We start from the raw sequence: 21,519 nt of genomic DNA on the forward strand, positions 1-21,519 counted from the left end.
CTCTCTCTCTCTCTCTCTCTCTCTCTCTCTCTCTCTCTCTCTCTCTCTCTCTCTCTCTCTCTCTCTCTCTCTCTCTCTCTCTCTCTCTCTCTCTCTCTCTCTCTCTCTCTCTCTCTCTCTCTCTCTCTCTCTCTCTCTCTCTCTCTCTCTCTCTCTCTCTCTCTCTCTCTCTCTCTCTCTCTCTCTCTCTCTCTCTCTCTCTCTCTCTCTCTCTCTCTCTCTCTCTCTCTCTCTCTCTCTCTCTCTCTCTCTCTCTCTCTCTCTCTCTCTCTCTCTCTCTCTCTCTCTCTCTCTCTCTCTCTCTCTCTCTCTCTCGTACTTGTGAGACAAAAAAAATGCCTTTGAAAACAATATGTAAAGATATATAAGATGGTATATATACACATATTGTTCACACTATGGTGAGGCATAAGACATGGTGTTTACACATTCAAGTGGTTAGGGCTGGGCGATATAACGATAACGATAATTATCGCAATATATTTTAATAATCTATATCGATTGTTAAACCCAGAGACTGTGGACAGACTTGTCTTTCTTGCCTGCAACTTAAAGTAATGGCTTTGCTTGTCCAAATGACAATACTGACCAAATTGAGATTTATTTTTCTCTAGTCCATTTATTTTGTTTGCTTTCTAATGTAAAATACAGTTTGAAACCGTCTGTACACAGTAGGCTATGTGTGGTAGCAGAGCTAGTCTCCAGTCACGGTGCACATGTGCGGTGGATTGTCCACCAAAAAAGCGCCAAGATAGAAAAGAAACGAGCAGAGCCAGAACTGTTCAACTCCCCTGGAGCCACAGCCAGCAGAGAAGCCTGTTTACTTTCGCTTTCAAACCAGCTGCAGCTTGAGAACTGGAGTGTGAGGGGATGTAACACTAAAGATGGCGGCAACAACAAAGAATTGCTGCAAAATAAACATACATCTGTTGTAAAAAATATATATATTTTTTTTAATACTTATAACAATATCGATAATTATGGATATCGCGTGATATGATATTGTTATCGATATCGTTATCGCAATATCATTTTTGGCCATATCGCCCAGCCCTACAAGTGGTTATAGTGTAACAGAGTATTTTCTGTTTTCCAAATAATAGATTCTTATCAAACTGGTGAACTACATGCTTGTAGCCCCTAAAGCTGCTAAAATACACATTTTGTTCACTGTTTTGTTTCTAGAAGTAGAGCAGGTTGGAAACCCTAAGTATTACTCTCCCCAAAACCAAGACTTCTCCCCAAGCAGAAACAATTTATGAGTAATGCATACCTACTCCCATTATGGGCGGTAAGTGTGTACACAAAGTTAAAACACAGATATGCACATTCTCTCCTCAAGTAGATAATGTTTTTTTTGGGTTATCAATGAATACCATCTTTTACATGTATTAACTCTAGAATTGCCACAGTTATCTACAATAGCAACGATAAAGAAGTGCCAACCACATATTATTATAATAATTCATCCAGTTTTCTTTTAAGTGTTTTGGTTAATCAGAGTGTTTACCAATCGTATTATCGTTTTTTTTTGTTCCATGTGTTATTTTTGATTACATCACTAACAAAATAATAAGAGAAAAAAGACTAATTTAATCAGATTAATCACTTTATTCAAATGGTAAAAATGAAGGTTCGAACGTCCGTTCGAAAAACCCTGACGAAGTTTGAATCACTTTATTCAAATTGAGGATTTAGTTTGAGGATATATACCGGTAATAAAAAAAATTAAATTATTTTCTATTTTTTATTTTAATTTTGTAATTAAAAACGAAGGTTCGAACGTCCGTTCGAAGAACCCTGATGAAGTTTGAATCCCAAAAACAGGCTTTGGGGACAACCAAACATTATTATTTATATTATTCAAATGGACCTCAAACATGTTCCATTGTGATGTCACAGTATGATGTCATAATAGAACATTCTAGAACATTAAGTGATGTCACAGTATGATGTCATGTATGATGTCATAATAGAACATTCTAGAACATTAAGTGATGTCACAGTATGATGTCATGTATGATGTCATAATAGAACGTTCTAGAACATTTGTGATGTCACAGTATGATGTCATAACAGAACATTCTAGAACATTTGTGATGTCACAGTATGATGTCATAATAGTACATTCTAGAACATTTGTGTTCTATATATATTCAACAATTCTCTCTCAAATAAGAAGAAGAAGAAGACTGTGGAAAGAGCGGCATGGGAAAGTACGTTTGCTGTGGAACGGTGGACAAGCCTTGCCCACCGTATTGCTGTGTCAAAGGGGATGAGAGGAGAGAAGAACAAGCTGTAAAGAAGAAGAAGAAGGAAGAGGAAGAACGGCAAATGGAGCTACGAATTTCCAGAACGACCGATATTCGCGATCAGTGGAAGGGCGAGAGGTCGGAGTACAGTGGGGAGGAGAGTGAGAAAGAAGAGAGGGAGGAGGAGGGGTGGGAAACGGTGGGGAAGAAGAGGAAGAAGCGGACGGAGAGGAACGACAGCGATGGGGATAGTCAGGGCAAGGGTGAGAGTAGGGGGGAGGAGAGGGGGGGAGAAGGGGGGAAGAGGAAGAAAGTGGGGGACGATAGCTCAAGTGGGCCGGGAGACGAGGGTGCTGGAAAAGATGTGGCAAAAGAGGAAGTGATCCATATAGTGGTCAGGCTTGAGGGGGAGAGGGGTGAGGGGAAGGTAGGTAGGCTCGAGTGGCCCAAACTCATTGCCGCGCGACTAGGAGAGGTAAAGTACGTGAACGTTTTGTGGGATGGGAATCTGGCCGTAGGGTGTGGTAGTGAGGGGCAGGTGGAGGTGGCTAGGACGATGCGGGGCATTGGGGGGGTGGGTATAAGTAAGGTGGCGAGAGTAGGGGAGAAGAGGGGGGGGGGGATGTAAGGGGGTGATAGCTGGGGTACCGGTCGAGGTTACAGTAGAGCAGCTGGTGGAAGAGCTAAAGGAGGACGGGCGTAATGGCATAGTTAAGAGTGCAGCAAGGATGAAGAGGGGAGCGGAGAGGGCAGTGACGGGGACGGTAGTGATTACGTTTGAGGGTGGGGTTGTTCCTAGGGAGGTGTTTGTGGGGCATAGGATGTATAGGGTTAGGGAATTTGTTCATGATCCTCTTAGGTGCTATAGGTGCCAGGAGTTTGGCCATATAGCTACCACGTGTAGGAAGGGGCTGAGGTGCGCTAGGTGTGGCGGGGAACATGAATATGGGGAGTGTGGAGAGGGAGTGAAGCCGAAGTGCTGTAGTTGTGGTGGGGAGCATAGTGTAGCGTTTAGGGGGTGCGAGGTGATGATGAAGGAGGTTGCGGATCGGAGAGAGAGAAGGGAGGGTAAGTTGGCGTATGCTGGGGCGGTTAGCAGGGCAGGACAGGGTAGCCAAGAAAGGGTGCAGGGGGTTGAAGGAGGGCATTTGGCAGTGAGGGTAGAGCAGGTGGAAAGAGAGAGGGGAAGGGAGGAGAAATTAGGTATTGTGGCCTTCGTGGCAGGGGTAGTTACTGGTATGGCAGAGGCTAAGGGTAAAACAGCGATGGTGAAGATGATTGTTAGGATAGCGGTTCAACATCTGGGATTGGAAGGTCTGGACTGGGAGGTGGTGTATAGCGAATTGGCTGAGGGGGCTGCGAGGGACAAGGCTGCGAGGGACAAAGCAGCCCAGGATAAGATAGCAGGGGGCAAGGTGGGTCCCGCGGAGGGGGGCTCAGACAGGAAGTAGCAGCAGTAGCTGCACTCCAATGGACAATGTAGTTGATGACGGGGTCCAGTAGAAGAAGAAAAAGAAGGTGAAGAAGGAGAAGAAGGAGAAGAAGAAGAGCCCATAAAAAGAATTGCGGAGGGCAGTAATACGCCACGATGCGTCTACTCTGCCGGAAATTCAAATAAGAAGAAGAAGAAGACTGTCTATCCTACAACACATAGAATGAAACCTGCATTTCTCAACCAAGGTGCCTTGCCTACCGTTTTGCTGTGGAAAGGTGAGTGTCCACAACAGCTAGCTAGCTGTTCTACATGAATACTGACTGTTAATATTGAATCAGACAATATTGAATACTGAATGTTAATATCAGACCATATTGAATACTGCATGTTAATTCAGGTTGACAGTTGACATCATTTGACAGTTGACAGGGGGCTGGAAAGTTGATTTAAAGATGTAGAGAGGGAGAGGGAGAGAGAGCGAGACACACACACACACACACACACACAGATACACAGATATTCTCAGCCCCAGATATTCTCAGCCCCCCTTTCCTCTGAGCGTTCCCAGTGATGGCTTACTATGTGCGTGTGTGTGTGTGCAAATGGGACACACATCTGTGCAATAGCACACACCACCAAAGTCACTGGCTGGCCCACAGTGTATGTATGTGTGCTAACTTCGCTAACGTTATCCCCCTCAGTAACATTAGCTGCCTCGCCGGATTCCTCTTTCTCCTCGTCTCTCTTTTGCTCAAAATAAAAATTAATGGGATTCATGGCTTTGTAATCTTCACTCGCACACTGCGAGTAAATGATTTTTCCGGTTCGCACACATATTATTACGGGAAAATATGAGTGAAATGCTCGCACTGTAGAGTAGGGCTGCAACTAATGACTATTTTGGTAGTCGACTAATCTGCCGATTATTTTTTCGATTAGTCGACTAATCGAAAACCAATGTAAAAAAAAAAAAAAAAAAAAAAAAAAAAAAAAAAAAAGGATATATATATATATTTTTTTTTTTACTACCCATCTTTGTGAAAGTGGCTTCTCAGCTCTGGTCCAGCTGAAGACAGAGCAGAGGAACAGATTGGACATTGAGCATGACCTCAGAGTTGCTTGTCTACCATCACCCCAGACTTTGAGACTCTTGTCAGGACCAAACAACAACATCATAACATGATGATCCCATAGCAAATTAAAATAATGACTCATGAAACATTTGAATTTGGATCTTGCAACTTTAAATGAAATGTATTTGAAATGTTGAAGTCAAGAACAATACAGTCAGTCAGTGCATTGAGTCAAGTGCAATTGGAATGAAGTGCGTTTGTTTTGACTAAAGTCTCCTCCCGTTTTGTCAGTACTGTGCTACGACTGACAGCGTGTGGTTTAGGAACAGGGCGTTTTACACAAATCCAGCGCTCCCTTTCTTGGCTGTGACGTAGCCACGCAAGTTAATGTTAACAACAAAGATGGCCGCGTCGGTACTCGGAGTTTCAGAGTAAAAAGATCGCTTGCTATTTGTAATAAATGCAATGCAGACGTTCCACAAGACAGACAGACCGGCGCATGCAGTTCAGCGTCGCGGAGCATTTAGCCTGCTGGCTACCTAGCTCCACTTCAACCAGCATCGGGAGCTCCAGCAGCTTGTCGATGTGCTAATAGCCTCAGCAAGCTAACGTTAACTGGCTCCAGCAGCTTGTCGATCTGCTGGAGCCAGCTAACGTTAGGTTGCTGAGGCTATTAGCACATCGACAAGCTGCTGGATCTCCCGATGCTGGTTGAAGTGGAGCTAGGTAGCCAGCAGGCTAAATGCTCCCGACGACATCAACAAGCTGCTGGAGCCAGCTAACGTTAGCTTGACTGGTTGCTGGCTAACTAATGAAGCTACTCGTCCCGGGAGATAACGGCGCTGGTTGTTGGCTAACTAATGTAGCTACTCGTCCCGTGAGATAATGGCGCTGCCTGGCTGGTTGTTGGCTAACTATCAATAATCTAGCGTTTATTTGAAAACGATTCATAAATAGGCCGAAAAATGACAACGTTCTAGAATTTACAGTACATCAGCGTTTATCAGGGATTCTTTTTTTCTTCTTCTTGAAAACGAGGGCTTTTCAAAATGCTATAAAACGGAAATGAACCGATAAAAAAACAATCCGCTTCGACAATGTTGACTGGAAAATGAGTCATTGATGGGCGACGGGCAGATTAGACACATAGCCATAATTTAAAACATAGATTAGGCGATATTAACGTTAACATTGAAGCGGATGGTGGGCATTCAAGCACTAACTGTGCACCCCCTGCTGGGCACTCAAAGTGTTAACGTGCGGTTTCGTTTTGCGGTAAACAAAACGTGACGTCATCGTACTTTTTTTTTCTCTCATTACCGACAATAGGCACCGTTGGATCTTACGTGAATCGATACTCTGTAGTACCGACGTGTTTCGGTAGGTACATTTAAAAGTACCGAATTCGGTACCCATCCCTACTCACAAGTGGACTTTCCGTCCGATTGCCGAGACCACGTCAAACAGGCTGACCAGGGTGCGGTTGTTTGGTTCATTTACTGTGTTCTAGGGCTGAGCCCAAACGTTCGGACCTTCGTTCGTTACGTTGGCATTCGAATTCTAAATCAACATCCTTCGAATTCTAAATCAACATCCGAATTTTACGCGGTCAGGTGGCGTAGCGGAGATTGTGCTCGTCACCAATGCAAGAGGCTGCGGTCTCGACTCCCGGAGAGTCAGCATTGCCTTGGCTCGGGCTGATCGCTATACTAACTCGTTTGGCTGAGTTAGGGGGAGGGGAGCCGTGGGTGGGTCCTGGGCGTTGTGGACAGCGACCCCTACAGTTCGGTCGGGGGGCCTGCTCAGCGAAGGTAGGATCTGGTGAGAGGTAGTGCGGCCTCCCACACGTTACACTCTCCCAGTGAGAATCTGCGCGGCCAGGCTGGCTGCCAGCTGGTTGCACATGCGTTGGAGGAAAGCATGCGACAGTCTCCGGCTAAACATTTGAATTTTAAATGTTTAAAGGTCCCATGCATTATAAAAGGCCTTTTCCAGTGTTTAGCATTGTTTCCTAGCAATGGGGGATCATATCAATGTGGTCTGTGTCGTTAATTATCATATTGACTCATCAGTCTAGTCTCGAGTTCACGAGATCTTCCCTCACTCAACTAAGCCGTTCTGATTTTACAGTATTGCTGACGTGAATAAGGTACTGATTTGCATATCTCCGCCCCCTCAACAGCAGAGTGAGTGGAAATACCTTCACTTCCTCAAAGTGAAGCGAGGCAGAGAACAAGCGAGCGAGAGACAGAGAGAGAGAGAGATAGAGAGGGAGAGAGAGAAAGAGAGAGAGAGAGCTTCTGTCTGGGAAACAAACACACACTCATTTTACACACAATCTGACAGCGGGTGGAGGGACTTCTCCCGGAGCACGCTCATAACACACGCATTTTACACACAATCTGACCGCGCGTGGAGGGACTTCTCCCGGAGCACGCTCATAACACACGCATTTTACACACAATCTGACCGCGCGTGGAGGGACTTCTCCCGGAGCACGCTCATAACACACACGCATTTTACACACAATCTGACCGCGTGCGTGGAGGGAATTCTCCCGGAGCACGCTCATAACACACACGCATTTTATACACAACCTGACCTCTATCTCTCTCTCTGTGCCAGTGCAGACTGTGCGTGACTGTCACTCAAAGCGCTTATGGGCGGAGCGGGAGCCCATCCAAGAACAGCCTGAAATCCTGAACTAGAAAAATTATGCTTTTGAGTACTTCATTAGAAATACAAAACAATGCATTTAAAAAAATAAATACGTTACAGATGTGTTCCATAGACTCACAGGAATTGTGTAAAGTTGCCCAAATAGTGCAAGGAATAGCAATGCATGCACTGGCGTAACTCTCTCTCAATGTGTGCCGGGGACAGATTTGGGGGCGTGGCGAGTGACGTCGATGGGGGGGGGGGGGGTTAGGGCCCGTAGCCGCATTTCTGCAGACCCCTCTCTGATTGGTTGAACTCTATTTCTGCAGACCCCTCTCTGATTGGTTGAGCGAAGCCCCTCTCTGATTGGTTGAGCGTGCGCATGCGCATGAGCCGCGACAAGCTCCTCCAGAAACTCCTCCAGAAACTCCGTTAAGCTCCAGAGAGAGAGGCTGAAAACCCACAGTTCTTGCCCGACGGATGGGAGCGAATCCCGGATCCGAGGTTTCTGATGACTACCCCCAAAACACGGAGGTCGCGAACGCAATTTATACGCATGGAAGTATTGATTACGCCATAACGAATCATTAAAAAAATATACCGTTAACTGGAATATGTTGTGTGTGCCTTTCTGAATATGATTTGGGAGGGTTATAATAGAAGAAAGACAGTGTAAACAATATAACGTTATGTGAATAAACCGCGAAATAATAACTAATTCCTTGGTCAATAGAAGTCTCTGTGATACTTTCTGAATATGATTTGGGAGGGTTATAATAGAAGAAAGACAGTGTAAACAATATAACGTTATGTGAATAAACCGCGAAATAATAACTAATTCCTTGGTCAATAGAAGTCTCTGTGATACTTTCTGAATATGATTTGGGAGGGTTATAATAGAAGAAAGACAGTGTAAACAATATAACGTTATGTGAATAAACCGCGAAATAATAACTAATTCCTTGGTCAATAGAAGTCTCTGTGATACTTTCTGAATATGATTTGGGAGGGTTATAATAGAAGAAAGACAGTGTAAACAATATGTTTGACGTATTTTAACACACACCTAGGCTGACGACCCGAGCTATTATTATGCAAAGACAAGTACTTTAGCGAGTGGGTACTTGGCCCTTGCAGGGCAAGAATGCGACCCCCATCTACTGCTCTTTGCATAATAATAGAACAGGTAGTCAGACTCAGCTCTACTGGGCCATCTACTACTCTTTGCATACAGGTAGTCAGACGGGGGGGGGACATTAACTGCATTCTGAAAAAATGGGGGGGACCCATTGCCACGTCCCCCGTGCCAAATACGCCCCTGAATGCATGGGACTTTTTTTTTTGTCTATTCATTCTGTTTAAACCAATGGGGTTTTTCTTCACAGTTGCAGATAAAGATTAGGCTACACTAATATTATATTAAAAAAACTGATGAGTTATATTCATTAACTCATTGAACGCCGATCACGATGATAGTCGGGTTAACTCACCATCGCTTGAGCGCCAATCACGAGTATAGTCGGGTTTTAATCGTTATTTCTTTTATTGGCAATATACATTCATTTTCATCCATCCAACCTGATGTTATCGTTGGGAATGGGTCTGAGCTCGCAAAAGGGCAAATACTGCCACCTATCGTCTCCTGGATGGTATTGCACATCATTGGATTGGATTGGCTGGGGATGTGCATCAAAATAATTAAATCCGGTCCAGGTTTTCCTTCTCGGGCATGCAGTATCAGATAACAGATGGACTGGGGACACTCAGAGCAGCATGGATTATGTGTTTTGAAGATATAACGTTGGATCAATAAACGCGATCAATATTTGAAATGGCGATCAGGAATTGGATTAATCTTTTTGCAGAACATCAGATGTGAGGTAAGGAATCTATGTTACCAGTCTTGGGTTAATCAGATGTTTTTTTCACAGCAATCACAATGTGTGTGTGTGTGTGTGTGTGTGTGCGTGCCGTTGGCGCTGAGCAAGGCACGGATAAGCGATTTTTCAGCCCGCTTTTGTATCGTGCATAAGGACACATACTATCGATAATCTAGCGTGACAACGTGTTTTGTGTATTCCACTAAAGGGCTATTATCGTGTCTTTCTCTGGAATTACTAGAAATCTCAAACTATACTTGTATTCAAAACGGTATAAAACGGAAATGTACCGATGAAAAAACAATCCGTTTCGTACATGTTTTTTTATTATTTTTTTTTATTTTTTTCCCCCCTCCTTTTTCCGATTTTTCTCCCATCCCACTGTTAGTCGTTATGCCAATTCCCAACCCCCTTCCTGGTTGTTACGCACTTTCCCCTACTGTTTGTCCGAGAGGCCGGAGACTGTCACATGCTTTCCTCCGACGCATGTGCAGCCAGCCGGCAGCCAGCCTGGCCGCGCAGATTCTCACGGGGAGAGTGTAACGTGTGGGAGGCCACACTACCTCTCTCCAGATCCTACCCTCGCTGAGCAGGCGCCCCGACCGAACTGTAGGGGTTGCTGTCCACAACGCCCAGGACCCACCCGCCAGCTTTCCCCACCCCCTAATACTGCCAATTGTATTAGTGTGAACGGCCAGCCAAGCTGGTGATAACGCCGGGAGCTGGATTCGAACATGCAAACCCAGCGTCTCCAGCGTTGGTGACGAACGCAATCTCCGCTACGCCACCTGACCGCCCCCCGTTTCGTACATGTTGACTGCAAGCAAGTAATTGATAAACGACGGGTGTAATAGACCCATAGCCATAATTTACGATATATTTTAAGCACTCGCAAATATCCCCGTCCTCCCATTGATTAAAGCGCTGGCGTACTAGGCCTAATTTCCCGGAAGGGGCTCGGCGGTCAATGAGTTAAATAAAGTTGATTTAAAAAAATATTAATTTAATCAGATTAATCACTTTATTCAAATTGAGTATCTAATTTGAGGATATTTATAGAACAAAATAAAATTTAAAAAAAATACTTAAAACCGAAGGTTCGAACATCCGTTCGAAAAACCCTGACGAAGTCGAATCCCAAAAACAGGCTTCGGGGACAGCCTTACTGTGTTCACACCAAACAAACCACAGCACGGTGGGTAAACACTCCAGGGTTTGATTCAACCGGACTAAACAAGGCATGCTGTATGTGAGGGCCCTAACATGGACATAGGAAGCAGGCCATGGTTACCTCTGATGCCGCTGTCACAGATCCAGACCAGGTCGTACTTGGCGCCCTCGTACCCCGGCATCAGGTTGTTGATTTTGGGGTTGATGCCGACCTTCTTCCCCCCTGTGTGGAGAGTCAAACAGGTTCTTATGTTGTGGTCCTCGGTGGACTAACACTGGACTGGCACTAACAGTCAGGGTTAAGGGTTTAGAAAAATGATACTAATAAATGAATATAATAAATAAAATGATATACACTCAGAATGTTGTTAAGGCACCTTGGATAAAAAGGTTATGCCCCAAATGGCATAAAGGTCGATTCACCTTCAATTCAATTAAAATTAAACAGAAACTACAGTTAATCTGCTAATGACAAAGAACACTTCACTCTTGACAATCTTTTACTAGGATGAAAAACAACCATCTCAAGCCAAACCTTTCTCGATGTTTGAAAAGGTTAAAAGGTTAAAAGGGGAACTACGCCCAATTTAAGACTTCATACATGTTATTATAGGCTGAGACAGTCCAAAAAATATTAGTGAACACAAACAACTCTCTCCCAAATCCAAAAACTACAGTGCTAACATTTTTATTTGTGTTGTCATCAGGTATAACATCTGAAGCTGCTCCATAGACAATGAATTGGAAAATGTTTTATAGATGACAGAGCACCCAGGACCCAATAAAGCTCATTTGGGTATAAGGGGAGACCACCCCCCTAAAATACAAATTTTGGGGCAATTTTTTTATAATGTTGCCCCTTTACATGTCTTCTTTCAAACTAGTGACAAGAAAACATAAAAAAAAACACATTTAGTTTCTTATTTTGCTTCATTTTGCATGATTGCATCCATAAATGTGCACATATTGAATGGGGAAGTGCCTCATTTGCATATATAAACATAAAATTCAGAAAACTTGCAATATATTTTTTCTTAGTTGTATGTACATAACAAACTGGGAAAGTGTCATAATGATATCTATTCAAATATTTGTCTTGCCTATTAGGGGGTACAGTAATCGGTTGTGTTGTTTGTTACTACACTGTTACTACTACTACATCATTATTATTATGTTATTCAGTTATCAGGCATGTGTTCAGGTTGTCTATTACTAATGGTTTGATTGGGTGTTGTGTTTGTAAATAGCGATAAAAAAAAATGTATGGCATTTTACAATACAGAACTTTGAAGGCGTTTCCCCAAAGGGTAGACATGTACCATTTCCCTAGCATCTACACACACCAAACTTTCCACCTTTATTCATATCTATATCCTGCTTCTTTGTGTCAAAGGGTTTGTTGATATGTCATACATAGCCTGATTTACAGACGATACAACACTTTAAAGGCGTTTTTCTCAAAATGAGATTTTATGAGTTTGTATTACACATAAAACAAAAGATCTCAATTTCTCTAGTACCTCCACACACCAAACTGGCCACGTTTCCTCCTATCCATATACCACAACTTTCTGTTAGAGGATTTTTTGATATATCACTCATCCAGATTTTTAGAACATTTTATACAAAACATGTATGCGAAAAATAGATTTTTTTATGACTAAAGGGTCATAAAAGGTCATAAATCCCTGTTCGGGTGGCATATAAAAAAATCCTCTAGCAAAAAGTTCGGTATTTAATGTAGTAACATGAAAAACCATGAGAAAATATCTATATATCATCCATTTTTGCACAATTTTGCTTGGGGTAACATGCAAAAAGGGGCCATTTGAATAGACCACGCCCCATTTTGGGTAATAAAAGTATGCGACCAAAAACAGTAATACATTTGTTTTCTTTTTTTGACTATTCTAAACAATTAAGATGTTTGCAAATGATTTCATCCTTTATTATTTTTTTCCCTATCTAGGGGGGTGGTCTCCCCTTAAAAGAAAAACATTCTGCGGAAACACAAAATCAATCTACTCAATGTCAATGGAGCAGCTGCTTGATGACGTCACAAGTTTGACTCTTACTTTTCGGGTCAAGTTCCGATAAGATAAGATAAGCTGTATTGGTCACCAAGAGAAAATGTGTATTGGCCATTTCAAGCTGCTGCTGTTCTGTCTCATCAGATAGGCTTTATATTAACGGCATCATTGATCATTATTGTATCTCTTATTATGTGTGTGATCATGTCTTTCTGTCCCGTTTCAGAGTTTTAATCTGCTTTTACTTGATACTGTTCGCTACTATATATCCGTTTCATTGCTTTTTGCTTTCTGTGAAGCACCTTGTGATTTTGTATCTGTGAATGGTGCTATACAAATAAAAATTACTTACTTACTACTACTAGGGGTGGGAATCACCAGTTTCATCACGATACGATACGATATTGATTCTTTGGACAACGATACGATATTTGCCGATATCACAAAGTCTGCCACGAATACTACACACTCGCATTCATAAGAAAAAACTAAAACATTACATTTAAAAAATGCACCCGTTAAGAATTTCGATCATTTGAAGTGAGGACCATGTGAACACAACCTCAATACAATTACCTGGAACAAAGCATGTAATTTAGGGCACTTTCACATATAGTTTTGGTGGATTCGGTACGATTCGGGGGGGGGTGAAATTGCAACATTGTTGCATTCTTCATTTGGTTCGGTTTGCATTCACATTGCAATTTGTCAAGCGCACCAAACTTTCTGAACAATGTCACGCGGTCGAAAAGGGCGCTCGTCTATTGCAGTGGTTCCCAAAGTCGGGGTTGCGACCCAAAGGTGGGCCGCGAGCAGCCACGGGAGGGCCGCGAGATTAAAAAAAGAAAGAAAAAAAAAATCCAATTATCTTTTTTTTTTTTGTCAGACCACTGAACTTAGAAGCAGGCCAGGACAGTGTTTCTAGTTGTATTCTAAAATTCTATTCTATTGTATTCTAAAATGTGACTATATGGTTTTATATTAACTTAATAAATAAATAAAAACGAAAAATCTACTTATTTCAACAAACATTTCAAACTAAATAACAGATTATGCACATAAAACGCTGAAAACAACCGAAGCAACAATAGTATTTTAATGAGGCTATTATTATTATCATTATTATTTTGCAACAAGTTAGCCCTCTCATAAATAGCACATATAAATGAATAACTAACTTGAACTAACTTAATAGGATTGAAGTGATATTTGGCTTAAAAAATCGGTCGCCTGACAAAAAAAAAAAAAAAGCCTGACGATGTGCATTGGGCCGCGGCTCTCTGACGCCTTATTTTCTGGGTCCCGGCATGAAAAGTTTGGGAACCCCTGGTCTATTGGACACAATAGAGAGTGGAAATGTGTGTGCGTGACTGCGAGCCCTAACGTGTGTGCGCAGAGTTGAGCGGAGTCCTACAGCACCAGCCAAGACTCTGTGGGTGAAATGTGAATACCATGACGAAAATATGAAATATTGATTTCAAAGGCGCCTTTAGGCGTAATTGGCAGATTACGCATGGCGGAGAATGACGTGTTAACAAGTCATTGGCGAGCAATGGGTTAATATATTGCTGACGCAGTTTTTTTATTTTGACGTGGCATTGATCCATTGTTCTATTGAAGCCCATTACCACCATCCTCTCGCTAAACAACTTGTACACCGCGTTGTTTTTATGAGTGCCCACAAGTAGCTGTTTAATTTGATCTTCTGCCCATATTTCTATCAGGGCTTTCACCTAGTCATTCGCCCACGTCTGTCCACGAGACATGTTTACCGCGTGCTTGTTTTGCAGTGAATGCGCGCCGCGGTGTTTGTTTCGTTTCCTTCTACCCAAGATGCACAGTTTATCAGGTCACTTCCTATATTTGGTCTTGCGTTTGGTCCGATGAAGCAAACCGAGACCTAAGTTTTCAGGTGGACCAGAGTTCGCGTGTTGGTCGGCACCAGAGTTCGACTGAGCATTCACACCACCCCAAAAAAAGCGGACTATCAGAGGAAACTAACTCTGGTCCGATAGTCCGGACCAAACAGCTCTGGTGTGAAAGCACCCTTAGTGGCTGAGTCTACAAGATCCTCATTGATGGCATGTGTGGAATGCAAACCCCAATCTACAAGGTCCTCATTTCAAAATGTAACTCTGTGCATCTTCAAAAAGGTTTGCAGAGGTAAGCCTCCAATAATAAATTGGTAATAAATCGCAATACCGTAACTCTAGTATTGTGATAATATGGTATCGTGGGGCCTCTGGTGATTCCCAACCTAATATAATATTAAAACAATCAAGCAGCCTCATGTTTGAGAAAACTTCTACAGTATGACATTATCTGCCATCCAGATAACGTCACAGTGACCAATCGCAGCCACTCTTATTGTCTGGGACCAAATACGGCCACGCCCCATTCCCAGTAAAAAGTGGGAATCTCTAGAATGGGTTTCGGGTGACTGTGTATAAGGAAGTGACTCTAAAGGTGACGATAGACAACACTTTCTGTTGTCAGTAGATGGCAGCATTGGTTTAAAATTAAAAGGTGAAAATGTTGAAAACTACAACAATACACTTCCCAAGATCCTTAGCACAGGTCACAGGTCACAGGTCACTGGGATGTGTCTATTCTTCGACGTGATCTGAACAGCGGTAAACTATTACTGCGGCCTCAGTATAGCGACCGCGAATGGTAAACTAATTATCTTAACAAAAGTGCGCTGGTAGCGTTACATATGTTGTCTAAAGGGGGACATATGGTACAATTTAAGATTTTAATGATAATCGGCATATAAAGGACAACATAAAGCATCGTTAATTTGTAAGAAACCTCAATGAAAACGGTAATATTTGCTATTGTTATGAAAATGTGATAGAATCCTATAAAAATGTGGACGCATTTGGTCTACGTTCCGTTATGCAAGCTGGGACGCTGGTGCATCTAGGCAGAGGTCAGGGTCTCACCTATGAATAACCTGGCGTCAATGTTGGGGTATTTCCCCAGCAACTTCTTACACACATCAATGGCCGGGTCGTCATGGTCCTGGACGCATAGCAGGATCTCATACTGCAGAATAACAGAAGGCCGCAGTCAATACTAGAAAAACACATTACACACACACTGCAAAACTAAGAGAGAGAGAGAGAGAGAGCGAGAGCGAGAGAGCGAGAGAGAGAGAGAGAGAGAGAGAGAGAGAGAGAGAGAGAGAGAGAGAGAGTCAATGTCAGACTTTGCAATCAAAAGTTAGGGGGCTAATAACCCTTGCCATAATTTCAGTGCGTCCCCTAACTTTTGATTGCAAGGTCTGACATTGACCCCCTTTTCAGGAGTTGACCTAGAGCCCACCAAGGTCATGCATATCAAATTTGGTCAATGTCAGACCTTGCAATACACTGTAAGGCTACTGTCCTGCCTCACTTCCAGTGATGAAGCTAAGCTATGCTAACGGAGCGTCTATTCCCAAAGCTAAAATGCATGCAGAGACAAAAAAGGTATGTATCTTCTTGTCTAACTCCAGGGAAGATGTTAAATAAGCTAATTTCCCAAAATGTTGGAGTTCCCCTTTAACCAACTCCGAAAGAATGCCTAAACGTAACCCTAACCTTAACCAACTCCGAAAGAATGCCTAAACTTAACCCTAACCAACTCCGAAAGAATGCCTAAACTTAACCCTAACCATAACCAACTCCGAAAGAATGCCTAAACTTAACCTTAACCAACTCCGAAAGAATGCACGTTTATATAGAGAGATGATAAATTAATTAAACGTAAAAAAAATAAAAATACAAAATTTAAGTGATTCGAACTGGTCACCAACGCACTGCAGGCTCCACAGCAAGGCGGCGAACGAGTTGAGCTAACCGTCGATGTTAAAACAGGGGGGATTACGGGGCGGTCAGCTGGCGTAACGGAGATTGCGTTCGTCACCAACCCCGGAGCGGCTGGATTCGCCTGTTCGAATCCAGCTCACAGCTCCGGGGTTGTCACCAGCTTGGCTGGCCGTTCACACTAATACAATTGGCAGTATTAGAGGGTGGGAGAAGCTGGCGGGGTGGGTCCGGGTCGTTGTAAACAGCGACTCCTACAGTTCGGTCGGGGCGCCTGCTAAGCGCGGATAGGATCTAAGTGGGATAGTGTGATCCTTCCACACACTACGCCCTCTCAGTGAGAATCCGCGCTGCCAGGTGAAAAGAAGCGGTTGATTGGCTGGACGTGTGTCGGAGGAAGCACGTGGTAGCCTCCACTCTCCCAGACCGACTGTGGGGGGTAAGTGCGCAGCGACCAGGAAGGGGATTGGGAATTGGCATAACGACTAACATTGGGATGGGAGAAAATCAGAGGAAAAAGGAGAAAAAAAAAAGAAAAAAAAACAGGGGGGATTACGGCTGCATAATGCCGCGGCAACCTATGCACCGCTGCCGCGGGGCATGCTAGGCGTTGTCGCGGCCAATCAGGGAAAACGCGGAAGCACTCGGAAGCACTCTTGGGCTGGGATTAAAGAATAGGCCCCCCCCCCCCCTAATGGACAGTATCCTCCCCACCGTATGTATATATTTTCTCCCACCTACCCACCCCCTCCTAATGTACAGTGTCCTACTCATCATATGTATATATTTACTGTTAGGATCTCTGGGTAACAGTACTGTATATTTGCATATCGTATATGTGACAAATGTAACAGTACTATATACCTGTATGTAGGGATGCTCGATATTGGCTTTTTTACCGATACCGATATACTGATATTGTCCAACTCTTAATTTCCGATACCAATATCAACAGATACCGATATATGCAGGGTTCTCTCCCCCCCCCCCCCCCCCAAAAACCGGAATAATTTCAGGTAATTAACATTACATATCTCTTATTGTGGAATTAACACAACATTATGCATACTTTTGACAATAAATAAAACCAGAATTTGTTCTTACTTGCTTGCCTGGGTAAATAAAGGTTATAGAAATGTAAAAAAAATAATAAAAAAAATTAATTTCTTAATTTTTTTGGAAAACCGATATTTTCCGATATCACATTTTAATGCCAATATCGGCCGATAATATCGGTAGGCCGATAATATCGGACATCCCTACCTGTATGTCATGTATGTCCCTATGTCATGATGTCATGTATGTTGTGTATGTCATAAATGTCACTATGAATTGAAAATGGGGGACCCTGATGTAAACAAGACAAACGTCTTTCTCTGGTCTGCATCCCCTTAACCCATTCAGTGCCAACCACGATGATAGTCGGGTTAACTCGCCATGCGTCGAGTGCCAAGACCCGAGAAAACTCGGGTTTTAATCGTTATTTCTTTTATTAGCAATATCCATACATTTTTCATCCATCCAGCCTGACGTTATCATTGGGAATGGGTCAAAGCTCGAAAAGGGCAAATACCACCGCCTATCGTCTCCCGGATGGTATTGCACATCATTGGATTGGGTGCGACTGTGCATCAAAAAAATAAGTCCGGTCCAGGTTTTACTTCTCGGGCATGCAGCTGGGTACTATTGCATTGAGTCCCCCCACTGGGAGCAGCGTCGATTATGTGTTTTGGTGCTATAACGTTGGATCAATAAACGCGATCAATATTTGGAATGGCGATCAGGAATTGGATTAATCTTTTTGCAGAACATCTGATGTGAGGTAAGGACTCTATTTTACCAGTCTTGGGGTAATCAGATGTTTTTTTCTCCGCCATCGCAGCGTGTGTGTGTGTGCGTAACGTTAGCCGTATCCACGGCATGGATAATCGATTTTTCAGCCCGCTTCTCTAGCGTGCATACAGTAAGTACACATATACTATCGATAATCTAGCATTTATTTGAAAACTATTCATAAATCAGCCGAAAAATTACAACATGTTTTGTGTATTCCAGTAAAGGGCTATTATCGTGGAATTTCTCTGGAATTCTCCAAAATCTCCAAAACTATACTCGTATTCAAAACGGTATAAAACGGAAATGTACCAATGAAAAAACAATCCGTTTCGTACATGTTGACTGCAAGCAAGTCATTGATAAGCGAGGGGTGTTTTAGACCCATAGCCATAATTTAAGATATAGTTTAGGCGTTCGCAAATTTCCCCGACCTCCCATTGACTTCCTTACTGGCACGCTAGCCCTAATATGGTCAAAGGGGCATGGCTCTAAATGAGTTAACAATTGTGTGTATTGAGCCGTACTGTATTGTACCCATTCTGCAATCTGTTAAATAAAGTTTTCATTCATTCATGTCTGTACCTCCCATCTTCCTCCCCTGTGCTGCCATGACCCCTGAATTTCCCCAAGGGGATCCATAAAGATTAGGGATGCTCGATATTGGCTTTTTTACCGATACCGATATACCGATATTGTCCAACTCTTAATTTCCGATACCGATATATGCAGGGTTTCCCCCCCCCCAAAAAATGGAATAATTTCAGGTAATTAACATTACATATCTCTTGTTGTGGAATTAACACAACATTATGCATACTTTTGACAATAAATAAAATCAGAATTTGTTCTTACTTGCTTGGGTAAAATAATTTTCTTTGAAAACCGATACCGATATTTTCCAATATCACATTTTAATGCCAATATCTGCCGATAATATCGGTAGGCCGATAATATCGGACATCCCTAATAAAGATACATCTTATCTTGAGGCATCACACTAACCCACTGGCCAGTTATGATATTCTCTCTCTCTAGAGGACAGCTTTGCACTATGAATGAATGAATGAATGAATTGAATTAATACATTTTTATTCACACACACACACACACACACACACACACGATACATTACATGTAAATATCCTCATGTGATACAACAACGTCGCAATTGTGTGCATGTGCCAGGTCTCCCAAGAAGCTATTTAAAGCTTTTGGAGGGAGCCTGAACACAAATATAAACAGAATATAAACAACAAAACAATAAACAAAAACAAAACATACAACGTGGGTAGGTTTACACACCTACCTACTAACTGACATATAACATAGATACATAATACAGACAATTTATATTCCTAAGTTATAATTTTAATTAGATATGATTTAAGCAGTTCTTCTTTCAGTGATTTTTTTAATGTTTTAAAGGATTTAGTCATTTTCAGATTCTCGTCAAGCTTGTTCCAGATCTGTGGACCCCTGCATGCTATGCTTAGGCTAGCACAATTTTGCCTTCTCCTCTTGCCAAATATAAGATGCCTATTTCTTGTGTTATGGATGTGCAGTGGTTGGCAGACTGGGACAAGCTCAGACAGTCTGTGATTCATGTTGTTGACAACTTGATACATAATTGATGCGTTTTGATGAATGTTAAATTCAGCGAGCCTCAGGAGACCAAAGCCATGGAACAGAGGTTGTGAGGGCGCTTTATACCCGGACCATGATAGTACTCGTAGTATTTTCTTTTGTAAGCTTTCAAGTTTCTTGAGATGGCTGGGGTAAGTGTTGCACCATATGACATTACAGTAATTAATGAGGGGTTCATACAAGGTTTTATATAGAGTGAGAAGGGCAGGCAAGGGAAGAAAATGACATATTTTGCAGAATAAGCCAACATATTTGGACAGTTTTGTTTGTAGATATTTTATGTGGCATTTGAAATTGAGTGACTCATCGATGACGACCCCCAGGAATTTTGTGGACACCACTCTTGACAGCTCCTTTCCATTTATTTTTATGCACATGTGATGTGTGCGCATCCAATTTGAGTGGAAGACAATAAAGTTTGTCTATTGTCATAAACTAAAAAAAGTAGAGAGAGAGAGAGAGAGAGAGAGAGAGAGAGAGAGAGAGAGAGAGAGAGAGATGAGTAACACTGTGCAATGCATCCTAATGATGTGGTAAGACACAGTGAGCACAAATAAAATAATGCGATACTAAAATGTTACGAGCAGAAACTGACAAGGAACGCTGTGCATCAGCAGCCAGATAATAGATTGGCAGATCAGCCTCAATGACTAGGTGGGAACCCAACAGGTGACTCAAAGAATAGAATGAGCCCCCAACAGAGCATAAGGCTGTCCCCTTGCAGTCAAGTTGTCGACTGATCGGTCGATTTGGTCTTAGTCGATCAAGAGCCGACCACCGTTTCCAATTTCCTGAGAAATGATGAGCATGTCTTAAAAGGAGTCATAGACTCTGTTAGAGGACAGTCCTACTTTCAGCCTTTTCTTGGAGGAGATTGACGGGACACTGGGATATGATTCCAAGTCAAGCTATACCGCAATTAAAAGAACTGCCTGCCAAGCAACACTTTGGAGAGGATATTGGACAACTTTCAGGAACGTTGAACCAAGGCAGCACACAGAAGACTGGAGTTTTAATGACAGGAGGGAAATGCTTGGCAATTCCTTTCTATGTATGGCCTAATTGCAGCGTAATCAAGTCCTTCTCACAAGGAAGAACACAAGTTGCATTGCGTCATTGCAGGTGAATGTAGCCAGTGAATAAGTATACCTAACTATGGCGGTGCCTCCTTCATGTGAGCAGTGTATAATATTATTTACAGCCTGGGCTGCCGAAGGGGCGCAGAGAGCCCACATTCAGATAACACAACAACTATTTCACTTTGGATTCCTTCCAACATGAACGTTTGAAAACGTGGCAGCCCCGATATACATAGCCTGCTGTATTATGGACGTTTAGAAAGGTTTTGACATTCAGCAGATAAAGCCAGCTTGCGCAATTTGAGATCCAACTGGTGATGAGAAAAAGGAGCAAGAAAGGGAGAGAACAGCATAGAATTATACAGAAAAAGGCAGTCCTTCAATGTGGCCCAGGACAAATTTGCATAATACGTACGCCGCAAACAGGATGTGGCCACATGCGGCCCTAGGCCACCTCTGAATGTGGTCCGAGCGATCGGATCTCAATGCGTTTTGGGTGCGTTCCCACCTGTACTTAGAGCTGTCCACTTGTGATCTCAATGCGTTTTGGGTGCGTTCCCACCTGTACTTAGAGCTGTCCACCTGTGATCTCAATGCGTTTTGGGTGCGTTCCCACCTGTACTTAGAGCTGTCCACTTGTGATCTCAATGCGT

General features: G+C 42.8%; 1 protein-coding gene across 1 annotated transcript in view; it reads right to left on the minus strand.

Annotated features, from left to right (window-relative positions):
• The window catches only part of ugcg (UDP-glucose ceramide glucosyltransferase), a 60,786-nt gene that overhangs the window by 28,833 nt on the left and 10,434 nt on the right, over nt 1-21,519 (minus strand). Inside the window, exons 3-4 of the mRNA XM_084324451.1 lie at nt 15,444-15,546; nt 10,590-10,691 (exon numbers count right to left, since the gene is read on the minus strand). Of these exons, the coding sequence (XP_084180577.1) occupies nt 10,590-10,691; nt 15,444-15,546 (205 nt within the window). The remainder of the gene's footprint in view (nt 1-10,589; nt 10,692-15,443; nt 15,547-21,519) is intronic.

This window comes from Notolepis coatsorum, assembly GCF_963971535.1.
Source record: "Notolepis coatsorum genome assembly, chromosome: 11".
In the NCBI taxonomy this organism is placed as follows: domain Eukaryota; kingdom Metazoa; phylum Chordata; class Actinopteri; order Aulopiformes; family Paralepididae; genus Notolepis; species Notolepis coatsorum.